This window comes from Erinaceus europaeus, chromosome 10 (assembly GCF_950295315.1).
Source record: "Erinaceus europaeus chromosome 10, mEriEur2.1, whole genome shotgun sequence".
Classification (NCBI taxonomy): Eukaryota; Metazoa; Chordata; class Mammalia; order Eulipotyphla; family Erinaceidae; genus Erinaceus; species Erinaceus europaeus.
In genome coordinates this window covers 33931366-33955225 of record NC_080171.1, presented here as the reverse complement: position 1 = coordinate 33955225, position 23860 = coordinate 33931366, and the positions used below count along the sequence as shown (strand labels likewise).

The 23860-nt window shown below is 39.9% G+C and overlaps 1 protein-coding gene across 11 annotated transcripts in view; it reads right to left on the bottom strand.

Annotated features, from left to right (window-relative positions):
- TLE1 (TLE family member 1, transcriptional corepressor) overlaps nt 1-23860 on the bottom strand; it is a 107569-nt gene that overhangs the window by 64371 nt on the left and 19338 nt on the right. For 6 of the 11 annotated variants that reach the window (XM_060199517.1, XM_060199520.1, XM_060199521.1 and 3 more), the window contains exons 5-6: nt 7523-7585; nt 5776-5850 (exon numbers count right to left, since the gene is read on the bottom strand). The exons of 1 other annotated variant lie outside the window; for it this stretch is intronic. In XM_060199517.1, coding sequence (XP_060055500.1) covers nt 5776-5850; nt 7523-7585 — 138 coding nt within the window. Of the gene's footprint in view, nt 1-5745; nt 5851-7522; nt 7586-23860 lie in introns of all 11 variants that reach the window. 4 more of the 11 variants (XM_060199514.1, XM_060199515.1, XM_060199519.1 and 1 more) reach the window with 1 other exon arrangement.

Genomic DNA, 23860 nt, shown 5'->3' with positions numbered 1-23860 from the left:
GAGAAGAGAAAACACAAGTAGAACCTGAAGTGGAATTGGTGTACTGCACCAAAGTAAAAGACTCTGGAGTGCTGGGTGGGGGAGAATACAGGTCCAAGAAGGACGACAGAGGACCTAGCGCGGGTTGTATTATAATATGGAAAACTAAAAAACATTATATATGTACAAACTATTGTATTTACTGTTGAATGTAAAACATTAATTTGCCAATAAAGAAATTAAAAAAGGAAAAAAAGAAAAGGCAAGGAGGTCGTGATCTGCTGTTTAGAGCAAACATTCCTCTCAGGGATTCAATTAAATGACCCCAAATATCTCCCACAGGCACATACAGAAAGTTCAGGGAATCACAATATTCTAAGTAAAGATTCCAGTCAAAGTCTCATTCCCTCAAAAGTCATGCAAGGTAGATGGTATCCATCTACAAATAACGATATTGATGAAAGCTAACTAATCAGCACAAGATCACAATGGTAAAAATATGGCAGTCCCAAGTGTCCTAATAAGGTCATCTAGCCCTAGGTCCACAATTTGTAGAAAATAATATAGTGTAAATGCTCTCATAAACCAATGAGCATCAGGTCTCGTTGGCACACTGGGCTGAGCGCATATGTTAAAGGACCTGGGTTCAAGTCCCCGGTGCCACGTGTAGGAGGAACATTTCCAGAGTAGTAAAGCAGTGCTGCAGGTATCTTTCTCTCTCTTCTCTTCTCTTCTCTTCTCTTCTCTTCTCTTCTCTTCTCTTCTCTTCTCTCTCTCTCCAATCTATCTCCCCTTCCCTCTCAATTTCTGACTGTGTCTACCAATAAATAAAGATAATTTAAAAATTTTAAAAACAAGGGCCAGGCTGTGGCACACCTGGTTAAGTGGTCACATTACAGTGCGCAAGGACCTAGGTTCAAGCCCCCGGTCCCCACCTGCAGGGGGGGAAAGCCTCATAAGTGGTGGTGAAGCAGGGCTGTAGGTGTCTCTCTGTCTCTCTCCCTCTCTATCTCCCCTTCTCTCCATTCCTCTCAGTCTCTATCCAATAATAAATAAATAAATAAATATATTTTTAATAAAAAAGCATCTGAGCTGGGGAGACAGCATAATGGTTATGCAAAAAGACTTTCATGCCTGGGGTATCAGTTGTCTCAAGTTCAGTCCCAACACCACCATAAACCAGAGCTGAATAGTGCTCTGAGAAAACAAAAGCAAAACAAAACTACAAATACCATAGCCTATGCAGTTTGTGACTGGTTAGGACAAAGAAAAAAAAAAAAATAGGGGCCAGGCAGTAGCACAGCTGGTTAAGCAAAAAGTGGAAGGACTGACGCAAGGATCCCAGTTCGAGGCCTCGGCCCCCACTGCAGTGGGAGGCTTCACAAGCAGTAAAGCAGGTCTGCAAGTGTCTATCTTTCTCTCCCCCTATCTATCCCCTCCTCTCTCGATTTCTCTCTCTCCTATCCAACAACGACAGCAATAACAATAATAACAATGATTTAAAAAAAAAAACAAACAAGGGCAACAAAAGCGAAAGAAAAAAGATACATTAATGCAATTGTTTCCCTTAAATAATAATGTTTTTAGTGCATTACTACCTTTCCAGTAAGAAGGTTAACCACCTTTCTTCAGGTGGTGAGGGAAATAATGGACAGAGAATTTTCAGAGTGATAGATATACTCTATAGTGAAAGAAGTATGGTTTACCAAGTGCATGAATCTCCCATCTCACTCTCCCAAGTGACCCAACTACAAATTTGGAGTTTGGGCAACTAAGTACATAGTAATTATACTGCATATGAAAAATGAAACATGTGGGATATATACACTGATGATATGTGCCCAATTAAAAGCTAATCTGTTAGTATAAATTCCAATCTCAACTAAATTATTTCCTGAGTAGAAGACAGCTTTTGGTTCAAAGTCCCCCTAACCCTACAGTATAGAGCTTCAAAAGTTTGTCAAGTTGCCGTACTCTTTATGCCACAAATAAAGCACTAGATCACCTGTGCTTGTTTTGAGCATTGAAGAATTCTCAAATTTTAAGATTCTATATGGAAAAGTTTCTCAAGTTTAAAAACTACTCTGATGTTTTTAAATGAAAATTAAATGAAATGAAAAATCCAGGTCTCAAATGAGTATTTTGTTTCCACAATGAGCTTGCTTCCTAAAATAAAAGTGAGCAATGTGTCAAATCAAATAAATCTTGTATTAGGATCTCTACATTCAAATCAAAATTTTAAAGATAGGCACAAATTAATTATGCCAGTAATATTTGTAATAACAACTTTATTAAATTTCACTGTAATACTATTTTTGAACTATGAAAAAGAAATTATTGTAGAGTATAATTTTTGTTATTAGGAAGAAATAGCAAAAAAAAAAAAAATTCTCCATTATATATACTTTCTTTTTTTCTTTTCTATTGGCTAGAAATAGAAATTGAGAGGGAAGGGGAGAAAAAGAGGGGGAAGTGACAGCCACACCACTTGTGAAGCTTTCCTCCTGCAAGTGGGAACCTGGAACTGAACCTGATTCCCCTTGTACACTGTAATGTGTGCACTTAATTAGATGCATCTCTGCCTAGCCCCTATTATATATACTTTCTACTGTTATAAAAATATAGCATATATTTATTTTTTCCCCTATTGATTTGCTATTTGTTTCATCTCTTATTAGAACATCACTTACCTCTGGCTTATGGTGGTGCCAAAGATTGAATCTGGGACCTCAGAGTCTTATGCTATCAAAGTCTTTTTGTATAACCTACTATGATATCTCTCCAGCTCCAAGAATATAACATATGTAACGGGGGGGAAAAAAAAAAAGAAAAATTCACCAGCTTGCAGTGAATTATTCTGCCAATTATCAAATTTGCTATCACTCATAACTATTCAAAAAAGTACAGCAGAACTATTTCAACAGTTGAAGGCAGGAGTTCTAGCAGAAGAATGTTTAAAAAACTTACTGTTTTCTGCCAGATATAACTGTTTTCTAAGCTGGTAAAAAATGGGTGCCATCACTCAACAAGAATGGTGTAAGTATCAATATAATCTCTCTTTCTCCTAAAACAACATCCACACATCTAATATACAAGTTCAGTTTACCTACACTTGGTGTCCTTGAAGGTTTAACTTTTTTCAGGTTTGCTTTAAAAAAGTATCTTTAGCCCTGTCAAACAAGCAGTAAGCTCCTATACCTTAACATGAATGAGAATGTTTTGGCTCATTTGCATTTTAAAGGGTACTCTTTCATGATCTTTCACACTTGTAATAGATGTCCAAACCGTTAAATTACTATTTCTTTTCTTTGCCTGAAAGTCGAGGCAGAAGAAGAGCATGGCCTCTCCCATTGTTCTTTACCCTAAGTCAGTCCCTGAACAATACTGACAGCTGCTATCAAAACGGGTTGCATTTACTCTGAGAGCAGCTGCTGCTTGTAGGAACAGACAGCCTCCCAATGCCTCCTCCCCTCTGGGGAGACAGGTTGACACACTGCATGTTCAATGAAGGGGTGCAAAGGTCCACTGAATTGTCAACCCAATTTTATGCTACTTCGATTTTCCAGGACGCACACAATTTCTTTCAAACAAAAATCAAGCATATGCCAGAGCATGAAACTTATGGTGCAGGATAATTATCGATTACCACAAACTTTAGAAGAGCCTGCTGACACAAATTAATATACTGATCCAAAAATTACAATTATAAAAAGTGCACATGCGAGTTTGCTGAAGAAATGCAATTGGCAGTAATTCTTGTGCTGAGCCCAAGAATTCACAGATTTGGGTTACTGTTGCTAGCTATCAAAGCTAATCTGCCTTTATAATCTCAACAACATGTTTCCTGGACTAAAGCCATTCATAAAATTGACAACTCATCTGCCCTTCTGATACAGCCTGATAGTTATATATTTGACTTAACTAAAAATGAGTGTTCCTTATAAGCAGTTGGCTAATATAAACTCTTCCTTTCTAAAATACAGGACTGGGGAGTGTGGGAAGTATAGGACTGGGCAGTGTCTTTTAGTGTCCATAGTCAGGAGTTTTACCATCAAGAAAATGTATGTAAAATTTAGAACGTATCAGAAAACAAACATGTACCACAAAGTTTAACTGGGTACTTGAAAACTGCTTTGCATATGTTTTCCTTTAATCAAAACAGGCTTTTCTATCCTCATTCATTTGGGTTTTTTAAAAAAAAAAAAAAATCTGTGCTTGAGTACAAGTACAATTTGCTATTAGTCTTTGCTAATCAAACATGGTACATGCAAAAGTACCAGTGAATATTTGATTTGATCTCTGAAATAAAGCAATTCATTATACAAGAAAAGGGTACAGAAGGCAGTAGACAAATGCAGATGTAATTGTGTTTTTTGTTGAATGTGATTAGAGAGCCCACTAAGTAACAGTCCAAAATGTGATACCAAAGGGGGAGAAATGCAGTGCCTGAGTCTGGGGGAAAGGAGGAGGGAAGAATTGTTTATGCAGAGCTAAGCTGTCAAGTGTAATAAAGCAGCTTGAATAAAATTTAAGCTGAAAATCCACTGAAGCTCCCCATTTCAGGGAGGAAAAAGCTATTAAAAGGAAATGAAGGTCACCCTCCCAGTTTATTTCACCTAATTGACTGCCAATAGCTTACCACAGGCAACCCAACTGCAGATCTGCAATTGAGAAACTGATGAAAGGAGAGTTTTCAAGCTGAGGCTCATTCTTTAATCCTCCTTGGCTCTTATGTTTTTTCCCCATCTCCAGTTGGGATGTAATTTTAAACCCTGATGGATTAACTGGTTCCATTGTCTGTGGCCTCCACTGGACTATGGCACTCTTAATCTGTACAGCAGCATGTCTAATTATCATTACAAAGTGTCTAAGGGAACTATAAAGACCAGCAGGGCATCCTCTCACAAGCAATTAACATAAATTGATAAATGAGTGATTTGAATTCACTCAAGGCACTCACATATGAATAAAATCAGAAAGGACCATCTCGTTTCAACTATTTCTTTTGCATAGTCTAGAAGGGCAGAAAACATGAGAACTGTCCCGGATCCTTGCTGAGTAGGGGGATGAACCCACACAGGGGATGAACTATACAGTTCACCAGGCTCATTAATGCAGAGCAAATGACTTGTGATTGACAACCAAGTTGCTGGCAAGGAACACTAAACTCAACACAGGAGAGGAGAAATCTGGTACAAGGACAGAGGGCACTAGGACAGTCAATTATCGGCTCTTTCATATACTTTCTATGGGGTGCCGCTTAAAAAAATCATAAAAGAAGTGCAAGAAACAGGAGCAAGCAGTTATAGAGGTTCTAAGGCCCCAGACTAGAAAGCAAGGCATAGGCAAAGAAAACTCAGTGAAATAATTCCTGACATGCTTTGACCCCACTGTGATCTAAAGTTACTATAAGACAGAAGTAAAGAGGGAGGGGGCGGGGGGAGGAACTCTAACCTACAGCTTTTGCTTAACTAGTAGATTGTGTGTAGTCTTCATTGTCACTCAGCATAAATTACATTTATTTTCCCATAAAGACTTGCTTCTCTTTCCCTACTAAAAAGTTTTTCCTATCATCTTTCTTATGCTAGTTTCTCTTCTATTTTCTCTCCTACTATATACCAGAGGTACCAGAAGCTCTTTCACACTCTCACACCCTTATCAAAAAGGTCAAGATTAAACTAGATTATAATTATCTATGTACATTTATAGAAAGAGATAAAGACCACGCCATCGAATTAATAAGTAATGAAAGCTGGTTATACACACTGTAAGAGGTAGACCTGGTAGGCCACGTACCCCGATGATGGCATTCAACTCTGCCATGGTCACCTGTTTGGCACGTTCGACAGCTTGGGCCACCTGTTGCTGATGCTTTGAAAACAAGAAACAGTGTTAGCAAGGTATTCAAGAATTCCATTGTATTCTCCAACAACAAAAGAAAAATGCCACATGTAATGCAAAGTGAGTCAGGACTTAAAATATAAAGTTTCTTGAGCACACATTATTTCACAAAACATAGGCACACACACAAAAAAAAAGCATAACAGTGCTTCCCTTTATTCTAACCAACAGTTGCCATTTAATTTCCCATTGAGGGTTTTTAGCTCAGGAAGGGAAAAGTCAAGAGGGTCATTAGGAATGGGAACCTGAGTCCTCAGAGAATAAATACGGAGATTGGAAGATCATACTTGTTCACAAAAGGGGTTTGTCACACTAACTTTGAACAGGCAAAGTTTGCAGTCATTAAAAAACATTCACTTCTGTACTTAACATGTTAACAATAGATCTGCTATCACTTCTCTGGTCAACACATCTCAACCTATGAGTGGTTTTTGGAAACTGGGGATTTTTCTCTTTAGCTCTTCAATCTTTCACCCTACACAGAGAAAAGAATGAGTGCTCCCTAGCTTCCTAAGTTTATAGACTGGAAACTCACTCTGCACACTTCTCAAAACTTCACAAATATAAACATAGCCACATGTATGCTTTGGGAGGTATGATATGATAGCAGGGATTGGGATTACTAGAATCTAACAACTAGATTCAAAAGGCCAACAAATTTAAATGGCAACACCATGTATTGCTACAACAATAACAGAAATGGCGCTATCCAGGCACCGAGCACTAAATGCCAACTACAACAGACTTCAGTATTCCAGCAAGTAGTCCAATAAGCTTCTTTCCCTATCTCAAACTACATGCATCCATTTAAAATACAGTTTAGTCCTTGGTACTAAGAAAATAAGCAGATTTTTAAAATAAACAAATAACACAGGTGCCATGGAGACAGCATGATGCAAGTGTACACAGGACTTTCTTGTGAGAGGCTGCAGATTCAAGTCCACAGACCACCAACAGCCAGAGAAAGTGCTCTAGTTGAACTAAAAAGGGAAGAATGTACAGTCTATCTAGCATTTACTAGCTTGTATTAAAAAATAAAACAAACTTTGATATATAATAGCTCCAGGTCAATTTCAATTTCACAGATAACTCCTAACAAGAACTTCTCCCTCTCAAATTACTATGATTAGATTTCTATGACTTTGCAACATAATAAAATGGTTTATGTATGTGTATGTCTAAGACATTTATCCTTAGCCTTAAAAGTATCTGCATATACTCCTTACATTAATAGTGCATCCCATGTACTGAATGTTCAAGTACAAATGAAAAAGCCTGATTCAAGGTGAATGAATCCTGTTCTTTTTAAATACTGGGTAAGAAAAGCTCTCTATAGCAAGGACACTTGAATCATCAGTAGCTATCACGCTTATACGACTTATCAAAGAAAACAAAAACTCTGTATTTGATAGTCACTTTGCAGTTTCCCACAGAAAAAAACTAATTTGAGGTTGAGCTATTGTCACCAATTCTACAATGTACTCTCAGATCTGTTAGACAGAATAGCAGGGGGTTTACACACTTCAGCTGTAACAGATGTTCTTCACACTTGTTCTTTGTGATAAAATTAACATCTTAAAACTAGCTAATTTGCAAACAGAAGCAACATAATTGCACTTTAACAGCTGAACAGTTTACTTACTTCCTGAGACAGAAATGGGATGACTTGTGCACAAATAGTGTTCAATCTCTTGGCGATTTCAGTCTACAAAGACAAAGTCAAGGAACTGTTTAGTATAATCAGTCCAGTAAAATAATTCACTCTAATCACTTTAGTCCTCCTACCACCTCACACTTGGTGGCAGAACATAATATATCCCAATTTCTAATGTCTGTATCTTGAGATAAACAGTAGGTATAGTAGACATTAGTTGCATCTGCAAAGACAACTGCATGTGTTGCTGGTCACTTAAGATAAATGGGGTGGGGGAGATGCTAGAGAGACTACATAGTGGTTATGCAAAAGGATTTTCATGCCTGAGGCTCTGAGGTCTGAAGATGAATCCTCAGCACCACCCTAAACCAGAGCCGAGCAATGCCAGGTCTGTCTCTTTCATTAAGTATAAATAACATAAAATAGATAATGGAAAGATTTAAAAAAAAAAAAAACTTATGTGGCATAAGACTATTATCATTTAACCTGGTGATAGCAAACCCTTTCATATACTCATTCCATCATGTCCCTTATGTAGTTTTAATAAGTGCATTCAAACTGATGTCAAAAACAAAAGGAGATAGCACTGTCAGTGAGCTCTAGCTATCAAGATCAGGTGTAGGGTGAGAGTGCAGAAAGACGCCTACAGTCCTCCCACCCACTTATACAAACTCTTAAATAACTGAAATAATTATGGATCTTGATTTAACAAATTTTAATCCTAGTAGCCTTCTAAGTCTCAAAATTTCAAACAATGGAGGCTGGGCTGTGGTTCACTCAGTGGACTGCACATGTTACAATATGCAAGGAACCAGGTTCAAGTCCCCAGTCCCCACCTGTAAGGGAAAAGCATCACAAGTGCTTAATCAGTGCTACAGTTGTCTCTTTCTCCCTTTTCTATCTCCCCATTCCCTCTCAATTTCTCTGTCTCTATCCAGAAAAATATATACATAAGTAAAATTAAATTTAAAATTTTCAAACAAGTAAAGAAAACACTACCAAAACAAGAGTGCAAGTTGGAGTGGCAAGCAAGGTGAGAAATGGTTCTGGGTACTTGTAAATTTCACCATAATGCAGCAACAGATGAAGAGACCTAACAAAATGTGTCTCAAGTATCTTCAGCACAGCTGATTCCTAAGAAAATAGTAAACATTTCTGCTCAGCTCCAAATCTACTGTTCAATGGACTGTGCTTTCCAGTCCAGATAGAAGAGGAACCACCCTCTTGTCCTGCTTCTAATATCTTCCAGTAATGCAAAGTAGCTGTGTTTTACTCATTCTGAAGAGCTAGTTTTCAAAAAAAAAAAATTTCAGCACTGACTTGTTTATTTCATCTTTTTATTTTTTTATATTTATTTTTATTTATTTATTCCCTTTTGTTGCCCTTGTTGTTTTATTGTTGTTGTTATTATTGTTGTCATTGTTGTTGGATAGGACAGAGAGAAATGGAGAGGGGAGGGGGAAGACAGAGAGAGGGAGAGAACGATAGACACCTGCAGACCTGTTTCACCGCCTGTGAAGCGACTCCCCTGCAGGGGGGGAGCCAGGGCTTGAACCAGGATCCTTATGCTGGTCCTTGTGCTTAGCGCCACCTGCGCTTAACCCGCTGCGCTACAGCCCGACTCCCTATTTCATCATTTTCTGTCAGTGCTTAATAATACCTCTGTTTAATGAGTTGGGCAAAGAACAGGATCAGAAGGGGGAAAAATATGAAATGCAGTCATGCACTTGAAAAACAGAATGAAGATTTTAAAAAAAGAAATATAAAGAACTGCACGAGCATATTTATTTAATAAAGGGGGTGCTATATTTTATCTTCTGAGATGATTCCAATTATGAGTAAAAGGCCTTTGGTTATAGGGTTAGATTTAGGCTGCAAACTCAATTCTGACCACCAAAATGAGACAGGATTACGGACCTGAAGAATGAATTGGAAGGGGAAATAGCTGGTAGAGAGAGCAAGCCCATGACCTTGTTTTAACTAAAGAGGAAAACAGATATGGATGTAAAAAGGATGCAGCTGTACCAGGTGCAAAGGCAGAATTGAGTAAACCCCACCCAGTCCATCTGCTGTCACCCACTGAAGCTAACTCTCAAGGTCACATGGCTCTCCTCGAAAGCATGAACAGGTTTCCCTTTGCTTTGTACCAGGAGTATGTACTATGTATTTGAGCATATGTAAAGGGTACAGATACCTAGACAAATTCTAGGTAAGGACTATGACAGGTCCTTGGTCATACTCTTTAATTACCTACTACCAGGCATTCCAGTAGCATTTTATATATTCCTCTTCTCTAAAATTTAATTTTAAAAGATAATCTTTTGGTGGGGGAGACGGCATAATCGTTATGCAAACACTCTCATGCCTGAGGCTCCTAAATCCCAGGTTCAATCCCCCGCACCACCATAAACCAGAGCTGAGCAGTGCTCTGGTGTTTCTCTGTGTCTCTCTCTCTGCATCTCTCTCTCAAAAATAATAAAAGAAATAATAAAAAAAGATAATCTTTTTGCTTTTTCTAGAACCCCAAACTTTTATTCTTGTTTTTTTGTAAAATAATTTTTATTTGTTATTAATAGTCTGTTACAAGATTTTAAAATTACAATGTATAGTTCCACACCGTACCCACCACACCAAAGTTCTGTATCCCCACCCTCTCCAACTTCCCAAAGAAACCACCATAGTTCTCACAAGTCTTTCAGTTTGCTGGCTTCTGTTTCTCTTGGATTTTTTTTTTAATTATATTTAAAAATCTATACAGCTAGGGTGGGGAAGACAGCATAAAGGTTATGCAAAGAGTGTCGTTCCTGAGGCTTGCAGGTTCAATCTCACATACCAGCATAGGCTTTACAAGCAAACAATTCAATTATATTGATTTCTGTCATGTGCCATATCACTTCAAAAATGTGTCATGGACAGTCTCCTACTTAGTAAGTACAAATATGAATAAATACAGTATCAACACAGTCCACTGCACAAAGATGCCTGTATTTAAGTACTCCTGATATCAGTGAATACTTAGTTTACACCTAATTTTCTATCATAAAGTCTGGGCCTAAAAAAACCCTGCATAGATCTCCAAATGGAATTCCAAGGAAATGAAATTGTTTGGGTCAGTGTTTACACATCTTAAGTTGCAATGCATGCTAAGAAAATACCCAGCAAAGAAGCTTAACAATGCACATGAGATCACCAGTATGTAAGATGCTTGCTCTCTGACCCAGAACCAACATTAGGATCTGTTGACCTTTTCAAAAAAAAAAAAAAAAATTCTCTACCTATCTGAGATAAAACATAATTTAATTTTTTATTTGCATTTCTCAGAGTCTCCTGATGTCAGGTATCTTTCCATATATGTGCAAGTCCCCTGGTTTCTTTGCCTTACACCATTTTTCCATTGATATTTATTTTCATTTGTAGTAGTTCTTTCCACATGATAAAGACCCTTTCTCATAGTATTTCCAGCATGCCAGTTGTCTTCCGAACTTGAGTTCCTTTTCTGCTTAAAACTTTTAATTGGGAGTCCGGCAGTAGCACAGCGGGTTAAGTGCAGGTGGCGCAAAGCGCAAGGACCAGCATAAGGATACCTGCAGGGGAGTTGCTTCACAAGCAGTGAAGCAGATCTGCAGGTGTGTCTATTTTTCTCTCCCCATCTCTGTCTTCCCCGCCTCTCTCCATTTCTCTCTGTCCTATGCAACAATGCCGACACCAATAACTACAACAATAAAAACAAGGGCAACAAAAAAGAATAAATAAATAAATAAATAAATATTTTTAAAAACTTTTGTTTGATATATTCAAACTAAAGATCTTTTCCCCTTGTTTCTGGCTAATGGTTCAGTACTAGAACACCTCAAGACCACAACAATTCTTTAAAATTCTTCTTCTGCTACTACAACTGCATTTTATGATTAATTACTTGATCTAGATGGATTTATCCTGGTGTAAGAAGAAATATGATCTCCCTACTAATTATAAATGTCATTACATAAAGGGTTTTACATGTAGGGCTGAATTTGGTCAGAGCACTATTAGAACAGTCAGGGGAGCTCTGGGGAGGAAGTGGATCAGCAGAAAAGCTCTTGGCCCCAAGTCTAAAGCTCTGGCCTCTCAATCAAAAATAAAAAGCATGCTTAAGTGGAATGAACTCATAAAGCTTCATTATACAGTTATTACAAAGAAAATAAAAAATACAAATAAAAGCAGATCGTAAGTTGGATTAAAGTAGTTAAGATTGGCTCGGGTGGTGGCATACAATATAATGTGCAAGGACCCAGGTTCAAGGCCCCAGTCACCATCTGTGGGGGGAAGCTTCACAAGTGGTGAAGCAGTGCTGCAGGTGTCTTTTTTTTTCTTTATTTCTATTTTCACCTTCCTTGCTGATTTGTCTCTATCCAAAAAATACATAAACATTTTTTAGTTAAGTAGGTAAGAATGAAATGGGTAAAAGAGGGATGAAGATAGCTAAAATCCATGAATAAAATTAAAAGCCCTCCTTGCTGTCTTGGGAATTCAAAATGAGAGATTCCATTCTGAGAACAACCGGAAGAGCAACAGATGATGACCTTTTGTCAGCTGTCTCCTCTCTTCTGACAGATCTGTAAGCCTTAAGAGAGCTTGGTTTTGAGTCAGAAGGCCTTGCCTCTGATATGCCTTCAAGTGCTCTAGCTTCTCCATCCTATACAGAATTCAGAATGTCATTTCTTTCAACCTCCTCTAGTTATTAATGTTGACAAGGAAAAAAAAAAGTAGATCTTGGCCCAAGTTGAAGGAAATGATACTATTTGAGGATCTGCTTTCACTATGGATTTGGGGTGGAGGTTGGGGGCCTCAAGTCACAGTTTCCAAGGATCTAGTAAAGATCACAAGACTCATTGTACTGAGTAACAAACATACCAATCTCCTAACAGTGTGAGGGTGCATATTTTCCTAACAGTGCTTGAGAGCTCTAAAATATCACTGCCACCCCAGGGCAGTTTCATGAATGTTTTCCTCATCCCTTAAAATAGTTTGGATGACAGCATAAAAAACAATAATTCTTTAGTATTATCTCTTGTTTCAACACAAGGGTATTCTGGCTAAGACCTTCAATTTAGCACAAATTAACAAGCAGTAGTGTTTTCCACCAGTACTTCTATTCCTGACCACAGAGTTTGCAAGCAGGTTAAACTGGATATTTGACCCTGCTTAATAAGCAGGTATTACGAAAGTTCTGTAACCTTTTCAGACTGTCTTCTCTGAAAGCTAGACAACTGCAGGCTAACTGTATTTTCTATATAGAAAGCATTCCCCTACCCAAAATTGAAAATGTACTCACTTCTGCTCACTAGCCATGTTTATAAACAACCTTCCCTATACCTATATTCCTGGCACCATATAAGATGATACATTAAGCCAGCATTTAGGAGCTATCCCCAGATCAGATGTGCAGGGAATGCTAGTTTGTCAGAAACTACCAACTGGGTTAAAAAGGCCCTACCAACAAGCCTGACTTCAGACAGCTACCACCCAATGAGGCAACATAAAGCAAAAGCCCAAATTACCTGTCTATATCCATCTTTTATTCTTCTGGATAAAGCTAACTCCCCTAACTGTTAACCTGTGGTAACAGAGCTAGCCCTCATAACCCAAAATACTAAGTATTCTGTGGCCCTACAGTGAGAAATCACACTGCCGTAGGGAAAAACTTCATATACATGTACACTGAGTCAAACATGGTAAAATACTTCAAATGTTAGCAATGAATCAGACCCTACAATAAACTCTACAGAGCTCTTAAACGGAAGCATTTTTCTTCTAGGTATCTAAACTTAGTAGTTTTAGGATGTTATGAATCCTAAAAGCTTGATGTTAACACAATTTCATACTCTCTACGCCTTGTCTAACTGTAAGACTGAAGAGGCCCTGCCCTGATCTCTACCCACTACTTTACTACAGACACAGTGATATACAATGAGTGTCTGAGGCTCAAAACTGGGCAAAGATTACTTAAGAGTAATTGTCATAGGTCTCAAAGCAAATCAGTAGCATTTTGCCCAAAATCAGCTTAGGGGAAACTCCATCACCATTAATTGATGCAAATTGATGGATTGTAAAAAAAGAAAGAAAGAAAGAAAGGGAAAAGAAAAAGAAAAAAAAACACATTGCTTATGTTGAGGGCTGACAAGTTGATCTTTTTGGTCTCCTTGAACCAAGTAGGAAGCCAAGAGAAAAATACAGTAGAGTGCTGATAAAAAGTAGCAATAGATAAAGGAAAAAGAAAAAAGAAAAAAGAAATCCAACTTTGCCAGAAACCAAAATGAAACTTATTTGTAAGTAAGGTGGGTCATTATGCACCAGTTAGTTAAAAAAAAAAACTTAATTGTAATAGCCCAACAATGATGCATCCTCCAGGAAACTAAAGTAATCATATATTACTGATGGTAGAGTATAACTGATACAGTTGTCTTAGAAAGAATGTGTTTAAGGAACATGAAATAATTCAAGCCCTTTTGTAAGGCTTCCCACAGCTAAGAATTTGTCCTAAGAAACAGTTCAAATGAAAAGCATTCTGTTCATGAACTTTTCACTGCAGCACTGAGTCAAAGCGGGGGTGGGGGGGTGGGGGGGTGGGGGGGTGGAGGGGGGTGTCAGCTAAAGGTGTTAACAACACATCACTTGTAGAGTTTTTGAAAAACTTAACATTTGAGGGCTGGGCAGTGGTGCACTGGGTTAAGCACACATAGTACAAAGCACAAGGATCTGTGCAAGGATCCAGGTTCCAGCCCCTGGTTCCCCACCTGGAGGGTCACTTCACAAGTGGTGAAGCAGATCTGCAGGTGTCAAAACTTTCTCCTCTATCTTCTCCTCCCCTCTCAAGTTCTCTGTCCTATTCAATAAAATAGAGAGGGGAGGGGAGGAGTTGGGCTATAGCACAGCGGGTTAAGCGCACATGGCGAAGCGCAAGGACCAGCCTAAGGATCCCGGTTCAATCCCGGGCTCCCCACCTGTAGGAGGCTGCTTTGCAAGCGGTGAAGCAGGTCTGCAAGTGTCTATCTTTCTCTCCCCCTCTGTCTTCCCCTCCTCTCTCCATTTCTCTCTGTTCTATCCACCAACAACGACAACAATAAAACAAGGGCAACAAAAGGGAATAAATAAAATAAATTTTAAAAAGAAAAGAAAAGAGAAAAAAGAAAATGGCCTCGAGGAGCAGTGGATTCAGAGTACCAGCACCAAGTCCCAGCAATAACCGGGGAGGGAAGAAGGGAGGGAGGGAGGGAGGGAGGGAGGGAAGGAAGGAAGGAAGGAAGGAAGGAAGGAAGGAAGGAAGGAAGGAAGGAGGGAGGGAGGGAGGGAGGGAGGGAGGGAGGGAGGGAGGGAGGATGGGAGGGAGTGAAGGAAGGGAGGGAGGGAAGGGAGGAAGAGAGGGAGGGAGGGGAGGGAGGGAGGGAGGGAAGGAAGGAAGGGAGGAAGGAAGGACATATAGTGGTCCAGGAAGTGGCACAGTGGATAAAGCATTGGATTCTCAAGCATGAGGTCCTGAGAATAATCCCCCGGCATGACAGAGTAATGTCTGGTTCTTTCTCTCTCTTTTATCTTTTAAATAATTAATAAATAAAATCTTTTAAAAAGAAAAACTTAACATTTGCCCTCCTATAAATCAGTTGTGTAATACTAAGAGAGTGGTTTAAGTACAATCAATCCAGAGGCACACCCACTAATCTTTAAGTCATATTTATGAATAATGATACTTAAATGACCAACACATTTACTAATAAATGAAGCAGAAGGGAAAAGGAACAAAGGATGTGGTGTTAGTGTGCCTGTGGTTTGTATAAGGAAAGAGGGGGTAAAATAATAATAATAAAAACCATGTAGCCAAGCACTGTAAGATGATACCCAAAATAAAAAGTGATTATTTGCTGGAGTGGTAAGGTTATCAGGGACTTCTTGCTTTCTTCCAGTGACCTTGTGAACAGACTGCCCTTGATGCTTTCTTCAAATGTATTATTAAACTGGCAAGAAAGATGAATGGTCAGGCCTACTACACCTGTGATTGACAGTAGTAGTAAGTCACAACATTGGCAAATCCTAAATCACAAGTGATGGATCATAAAGCAAGATTATAAACCACATTCTCTGCTTAATCCTTTCTCCAGGAAGTAGGAAACTGGGACATGACTGGAGACCAGAAACAAAGCTGAGATAACTCAGCTTTGTTTGCACAACAGTATAGCCTGAACAGGACTGACTTCAGGAGCACTAGGCCAAGGCCAAGTCCTCCCTCAGCCAATAATACCACAAGATGTAGTTCCACTGAGTTAATGGCAAGTGCTCTACAGAACAAAGTAGGCATTTTATAAGAAATTTCAATTATAAACTGCATTTCCCCCTTTCTTGGGGATATTAATGGCTTACAAGTCAACAGTAAAATATAGTGGTTTGTACATGTGTAGCATTTCCCAGATAAACTGCTTATTTTAAATAAATGAATTGCAGTCATTTTAGTTCTCTCCTTCACAGGCAAAAAGAGTAAGTACATCAGATCTAACATCAGACAAACTAAACCAAGGGTACAGTAAGATCCATACCAACACTTTCACTAAGGCGTCTCTAGCCCCTGAAAAGAACATCTGAGAAGCTAGGACACCTGGTGGAGAGCACACATTCCCACGCATGAAAACCTGGGTTGGAGTGCCTGGTTTCCACCTGCAGCAGGGAAGCTTCATGAGTAGTGAAGCAGTGCTGGAGGTGTCTCTAGCTCTCTTCCCTCCCTTCCCAATCTTATCAAAAAATACATACATACATACATATATAGGATTACGGGGCCAGGCGGTGGCGCAAGTGCAAGCATTACACTTGGTTAAGTGCAAGCATTACAGTGCACAAGGACCCAGGTTCAAGCCCCTGATCCCCACCTGCAGTAGGAAAGTTTCATGAGTGGTGAAGCAGGGCTGCAGGTGTCTATCTCCTCCTTTCTCTATCTCCCCCTCCCTTCTCAATTTCTGTCTCTATCCAATAATAAATAAATATATATATATACATGCATATGATTACAATGGTAAAGCAACTCAACATTTTTGGGTAAACACAAACGAAAATTTTTTTTAAAAAGATGGCCCTAGTCCTTTTCATCTTTTTTTTTTAAAGATTGAGACAGACTGAAGCTTCCTTCAAGGAAGAAGGATAGGGCTCAAACCTGGGTAGTGCACATGGCTCAACAGGACACTATCCAAGTGAGTTATTTTACTTGTCCGAGCGTTATCTTTGAGGCTATGATAGTTAAGTTATAAGTGGTTATCAAATTTAAGAGTGCACCAACAGACCACACCTATTCCCAATAACTTTATTGCAAAGCATTAATCACCCTCCCCATTAAAGTATGTTTGTGTTTGGGGAAGGAAGACGGCACTAAGATCCCTGAAAAGGCTTGTTGAAACATAAATAAATTCACACACTAAATCTAAACTTATAACATGGTGATCTGCAGCTGCTTAACTAGGGGCCATATTTTGCAAACCACAACCAACTAACCTTCCCCCTCAATTTTTAATGATTTAATAACAGTTTGCAAAACTATAGGATCACAGTTCCACACAGTGCCAACCACCAATGATGCGCCTCCAAACCCCCAGCCAGGCTATATAGATATCAACACGTCAGGTCTCCACTGAGAATGAACTGAAAGATTAAAATTGGGAGACGCAGGCTAAGTGCACAGATCAGCATCAGGATCTTGGTTCGAGCCCCTGGCTCCCCACCTGCAGGGGGCTCACTTCACAGGCGATGAAGCAGGTCTGCAGGTGTCTATCTTTCTCTCCTCCTGTCTTCCCCTCCTCTCTTGATTTCTCTCTGTCCTATCCAACAACAACAGCAATAAAAACAATAATAATAACCACAACAATGACGATAAACAAGGGCAACAAAAGGGGAAAATGAATAAAGTTCATTTTAAAAAAAGAAAAAGGTTAAAATCAACCTGCCCAGGTTAAGAAACAATTGGCAAGAGAGGTCAGGCCTGCATTTCCCCAAGTCTTGCCAGAATGTGATGGTCACCTCACCACAAGTTTTTTTTGTGTGTGTTTTTTTTTAATAAAACAAGAGCAAGAAGTGTGCACAAATCAAGAGTGTAAGTACACATCTGCCTACTGTGAGAATCCTCAAACAATATTCAAGTGACTCCACCCATGGCAATGTAAACCTCGCCCCTCCCTAAACCCTGTGACTAAAGCAAAGCAGAGTACCAGATGACGGGTCTCTTAGTGGCTCAATTAATCAGAACATAAGTCACCAATTACTGGTAGATAATAACTTTTATGTTCCATCTTCTCCTCATTTGGCAGCTCCTACAGCATTCTAAATCTGAATCCTTTCCAACTGGGCACAAACACTCTATACCTGCACTGCTCATCTTTACATACACTTGCAGCTTCTGTGAAAACAAGGAGGGGGTTAAAAGAAAAAAGGAAGAAAAAAAAAAACCTGCAGAAGGCTGTCTGGGAAGAGATAGCAACACTAATTGCTCCCATTCTCTGGCTCTGCAAAGCAGATTGCTTGAGCTCCTGCATCTCCGGAGAAAGCCCTCCTCCCTCCTATCTTCTCTATCTTCTACCAGCTCTCAGCACAGCAACTCAAGTGCCCTTAATTGTTTATGTTCTTAATGCAGAGCCTCTTGAATGCATTCATTTTTAATAGCAGGCTGGAGTGTGGGGCCCATCAAAGAATGACAAAGCAACTCTATTCATTTGTTCTTCTTCCTGCAATGATGGTCTTTTGATTTATTTGCAAATGACAAGTTTGGCAGGCTCCACTTGAGGGCTGCCCTCATTTTTTTTTTTTTTTTAAAGAATTCAGTCACATTTTCCAAGATGAGGCTGAGTCTGCAACGCTGTGTATTTGTGTAAAATTTCCCCCTTCAGTTTCTTCAAATTAATGACTTAAATGTTTTGACCCAACTGTTGCCAAGCAGAGCATTTGGGCTTTAATCTGTCATTTTGGTAAAGATGCATCCTTAACAAAAGCGTCACAGCTGTTTCTGTGCCTAGACTGCATTGTTTCCATTATTCAAAAACCCTTGTAATAGAGTTCAGAAAGCGCTATTGACTTGTCCCATGATGGAAAGGAGAGACAGCTTGCAGTGGCCCTTAAAAGAATAAGCCCTCTGATATGCCACAGGTTTTCAAGACAAACTGCAAGGTAAATCACAGAAGACCACTACCACTAAGTTATCAGTATTGTTCTCAGAATGGAGAAAAAGCAAGTATCTCCTGGAACTAACCCGGCAAGCAGACACCCTTCACCCTCTTCACAGGTCTTAGTCATTAAGCAGCTCATGAGAAATTAGATATCATACAATAGCAGGATTAGTGGGAGGAAAAAACAACTACATCATCATGGCATGAAGGCTAAATTTACCATTACAAAAATAAAATATGCCTACAAGAAGGTAAAGACTGCACCGCAAAAGTCAGGTTAACCTCTGAAAACCAGCTGTATGAGATGTTCTTTGTTCAAAATTTCTACCATTATTTTCTTTGCAAACAATTTAGAAACACTCGCTATAATTTAGCTAGTTACCTTTTTAGACCTGCCTGAACAACCAGTCTTTAAACCATTGGTCTTCAATCACTATCTCAACAGGTTAGAATCTCCAGTCAATGCGCTAATGGGAGAGGAACTCCCTGCCTGAGATGACCACAATCCAGTAGTTACCTCTCTAATTTTAAAAGCATGCTACAGTCGATGACCTAAACATACATGAGTGATAGCTGCCACTCTCCTTCCAGAGGACATTCTCACAGAAAGCTGCTCCACCATCAGAAGAAAATGCAATCACTGTCAAGACAGCAGAATGTTTGGGGGGGGAGTAAAAGGCCCCAAGGGGCAAAGCCTTATGATTCTGAAACTCAGCCAGAGTTGAGAGGGTTCACCCTTGGGTCTTATTCCTGTTCTCGCCTGAGTGAGTTGCTAGAGAGGTGGCCCATTGGGAAGACCAGGGTCTTCCTAGCCTATCAACATCACGTACCTAGAAGCCTGGAGAGCTCCAGGATAAAACTTATTGACACAGTAGCCAGAAGAAAGGTTTTAGAAGGGACTCCACTGCTAGCTGGCACCTCTGTCTTAGAAACACAGCACTGATAAATCCAGCAAGGGGCACCAAAGGTTGAAAACTACTGAAGTAGAAAAAGAACTGATTAAGTGCACGTGGCGCAAAGAGCAAGGACAGGAGTAAGGATCTCGGTTCGAGCCCCCGGCTCCCCACCTGCAGGGGAGGTGCTTCACAGGCAATGGAGCAGGTCTGCAGGTGTCTTTCTCTCCCCCTCTCTGTACCCCCTTCTCTCTCCATTTCTCTCTGCCCTATCTAACAACGACAACATCAATAACAATAAAAAGTGCAACAAAAAGGAAAATAAACTTTTTTAAAAAAATTTTAAAAGACTACTAAGTACAAGAATCCCAAATGTGTCCAAGATTTCACAAGTATTAAAGAGTCAGATACTGGCTCAGGTATGTAAGTACAGGCACACAGGAATGTTTAAAAAGCAAATTAAATTACTTATTTAAAAAAAAATGACTACTTATTCCCTCACAATAAAATCCATCAATGATCTAAGCACAAGGAAAAAATTGCTATCCTTTTAGGGGCAGAGAGGTGGCACACCTGACTAAGCATACACGTTAGTAAGCAAGGAGCCAGGTTTAAGCCCCCAGATCCCACTTGCAGAGTTGGGAGCTTCAGGAGAGGTGAAGCAGGTCTGCAGATGTCTCTCTCCACCTCTCTTTCCTTTCTCTCTCAACTTGTCTCTGATCAAAATAAATAAAATGTAAAAATGTATTTAAATGACAATAAAAATTGCAACTTAAAATTGCTATTCTTTTTGTTTTTTGGTAATAGCAGGTCACCACTCCAGGTCAGGCAAAAAGAGGAAGAGGGTGAGACGGCCTGAGCGCATACATTCCCATGTGCAAAGACCCCCACTGTTCAAGCCACTGCTCCCCATCTGCAGGGGGAAAGCAGTGAAGCATTGCTGCAAGTGTGTCTCTTTGCCTCTCTTTCTCCATCTTCCCCAATCCCTCTCAAGAAAAAAAAAAGGGGGGTAGGGAGAGTAAAAGAGACAGAGACAGCACAGTGCACCCAAATTGCTTCTCCCCAAATCAGTAGGGTCCAGTTCAAATCTGGGCCACATGTACTGAAAAGCAGGTAACCTCCCGGTCGGCCCCATCACCATTTGCTGGATTCAGAAAAAAGGTTAAGGGGAGTCGGGCAGTAGCACAGTGGGTTCAATGCAGGTGGGCGGTAGCACAGTGGGTTAAGTGCAGGTGGCCCAAAGCACAAGGACCGATGTAAGGATCCCAGTTCGAGCCCCCAGCTCCCCACCTGCAGGGGAGTCGCTTCACAAGCGGTGAAGCAGATCTGCAGGTGTTTATCTTTCTCTCCCCCTGTCTTCCCCTCCTCTCTCCATTTCTCTCTGTCCTATCCAACAACGACGACCACAATAATAACTACAACAAAAAAACAACAAGAGCAACAAAAGTAAATAAATATTAAAAAAAGAAAAAAGGTTAAGTCTATGGAACAAGACAGCTCAGCTCTGGCATAAGGTAGTATGTACTATGGCAGTGGAGATTGTACCAAAGGCCTCTGTGTTCTAGTAGGCTGAGGTACCTCTCTGCCCAAAATACTTTTAATTAAAGTATTTTGGTTATTCTTTGTCTTATTTTAGCCTCCAGGGTTATCGCTGGGGCTACGATGTGCTGAAAAGATGAAGCCACCACAACCCTGAGGTCATCCCCTCCTTTTTTCTTTCTGTTATACTTGATAGGAGAGAGGGAAGGGGGGAGAAAGGAAGAAGGAACCTGTAGACCTACTTTCACCCCTTGGAAAGTGGTGACCACCCCATCCACACACAGGTGAGGAGTGGGGGCTTGAACCCAGGTCCTTGCTCATAGCAGTATGTGTGCCTAACCAGGTGAAGTATTATTAAGAAAGGGAGACCAACCAAGGGTCCTAAAAATGAGAACAATTTGTAACTAGAAGCCACCATAACGTACCACTCCAGTAATTCACCACTTACTGTACAAGTGGACAGATCAACTTATATCCTTGTGTGTATGTGTTTAGAAAGCATCCTAGATATTCTTCCATTAATTATGTGGGTTCAGGACATGTCAATTCTTGTTTCCCAGAGCACCAGAAACCAAATTCAACCCCCGTATTGTGTTACAGTGGTCTGCATTCATGCATGGTTCCCACAGGGCTGGGCTGGCTCAATATTGCTGAGCTCCTTCTGGAAGAACAGAATAGACTTCCTGCCATTTGGACTGTGAAACACAGTAATCCACAAGGGAATAAAGGTCAATGTTGCACTTTTGGTCATTACTGAATCATTTGAGATGATCTGTGGTGAGGATGAGAGAAAAATCGAAGGCTATGAGGACGCTGCAAATGGCTTGACCTCAGACCAATTTTCATCTCCATCTGTCTAATAGACATGTGGATAAAAAAACCCTCCCTCCCTCCTCCTTTCTTGGCTACACGGCTGTTTTCAAATCCACAGTACAAGCCAGGATCCAGTTAAACAACATATTAATAGGAAAAAAGAACCTTCTTAGCCCACACCGACACTTATTCAGGTTTTAGGTCATCAGCTGAAGTTTGGAAAGCAATTTTCCAGTCTGCAAGCAAGACTGGAAAGTAGAAATTTTAACTAGCACAGGGAATCATCTGCAATGCAGAGGCATGTGCCAAAATCTCCTTATGTGTACATGCAAATAAATGCACACTTACACCTCCACCCCCCCCACCAGAAGAATTCCACACAAACTTCTACAGCCTGTAGGCATATGATTGCGCACGCACGTGCGTGTGCACACACACAAGGGACAGCAGTTCCAAGAGGTGCATGCTGCCGAGATCTCCCCCCCCAAGTTTCCAATTAATGCTGCTTTAATCATTAAGGCACTTCAATTCTTAAATACAAAATATTCTTGGGAACCCAGAGCCTAATTATCATCTAAGCCATGGTATAAATGTTAATATTCCCTGACTTTATACTAATGTTCCCTATTACTTGTTTGGCCAAGCTACTTCTTTATGTAATGTTGTGCCATATATAAGTTTAGGCTCCCACAGTATATCAATGTCAAACAACATCGTATCAAGCTAAGATTCAATTCAGGTAAGTGCCACTGCCAAATTTTCTTGTTCCCAGACGGGCTTTAAGATTATTTTATTGCTTAAAATTTAATTTGTTCCAACTCGTGTCTCCATGACAACGTTGGCTAGTCCTGCAAATCATTTGGGTAATTGGATATCTTATCTTTCTATTGCTCTCAAATCGAATGATTCTGCTAGAATTGTAACAGCCAATCAAATTTACAGTCCTCCTGAGTAATAGACTTAGAAAAGTAGCCACATTCATCTCCTCTTTACAGCCATATTAACCAGTATGCGACATACAGTAAACTCTGGTCTTCAAACCATACTCCAAATTATAAGTGGTGTCAATATCAATAGTCTCACAATGTAAAGTCTGTTTATTTCTCTTTTAAACTGCGTTAATTTGAGAATAACGGGCATTCATTCTATGTAAACTTTTGAGTAATTTCGTATCTTTGAGAAAAATCTACAAATGTTAATCCCACAGGCTAGTCAGAAAAAATAAACACATAAAATAAAAAGCACAGCTTCTGAGGAGTTTGTCTTTGTGACAAAACAATGACTGCCTAAGATTTGAGAATATGGTGACTGATTTATCTAGCACTCTTTACATAGGCTGGCCATACTTAAAGACATTAGTCAAGAAAAAAAAAATGAATTCAAATTTAACAAGCAACTCAGAAATCCATGTGCCCATTAGAGAACCGCACATGGTGAAAATCTGACACCTCCTTCCCCTTCATTTAATTCACAAGTATCACAGCACCTAGGGCAGAAGAGATTTCTTGTAAGATTCAGAAGTCATCAGTTCCCCCTCTTGAATGAATGGTATGATTTTGGCCTTTGGTCAGCTAAAAAGTACAGAAGTTGGATACATTTCAGTGGTCCAATTCCAATCTTCTCAGTAGCTGTGCAAGAAGATTGGCTCCGCAGGATCTCAAGGCCCAGGCCCAGTTATAGTGCCAGCCAGCTTACAAAAGGAAAAGGCCCTGGAACCCAGGCCAACTGGCAGGCGGAGCGGGTTGTCAAGAACCTCATGCTGTCCTGAGTGCTTCCCATAGATAGACCAGAGCAGCTTCTCAAGCTTCACACAAAGAGAAGGCAATGTAGAGCTTCTCAGCAAACCCAAGTCAGCCGGCGTGGCCAAACTTTTAATAAGCAAGCAGGAGACCAGGTACTAGCAGGATTTG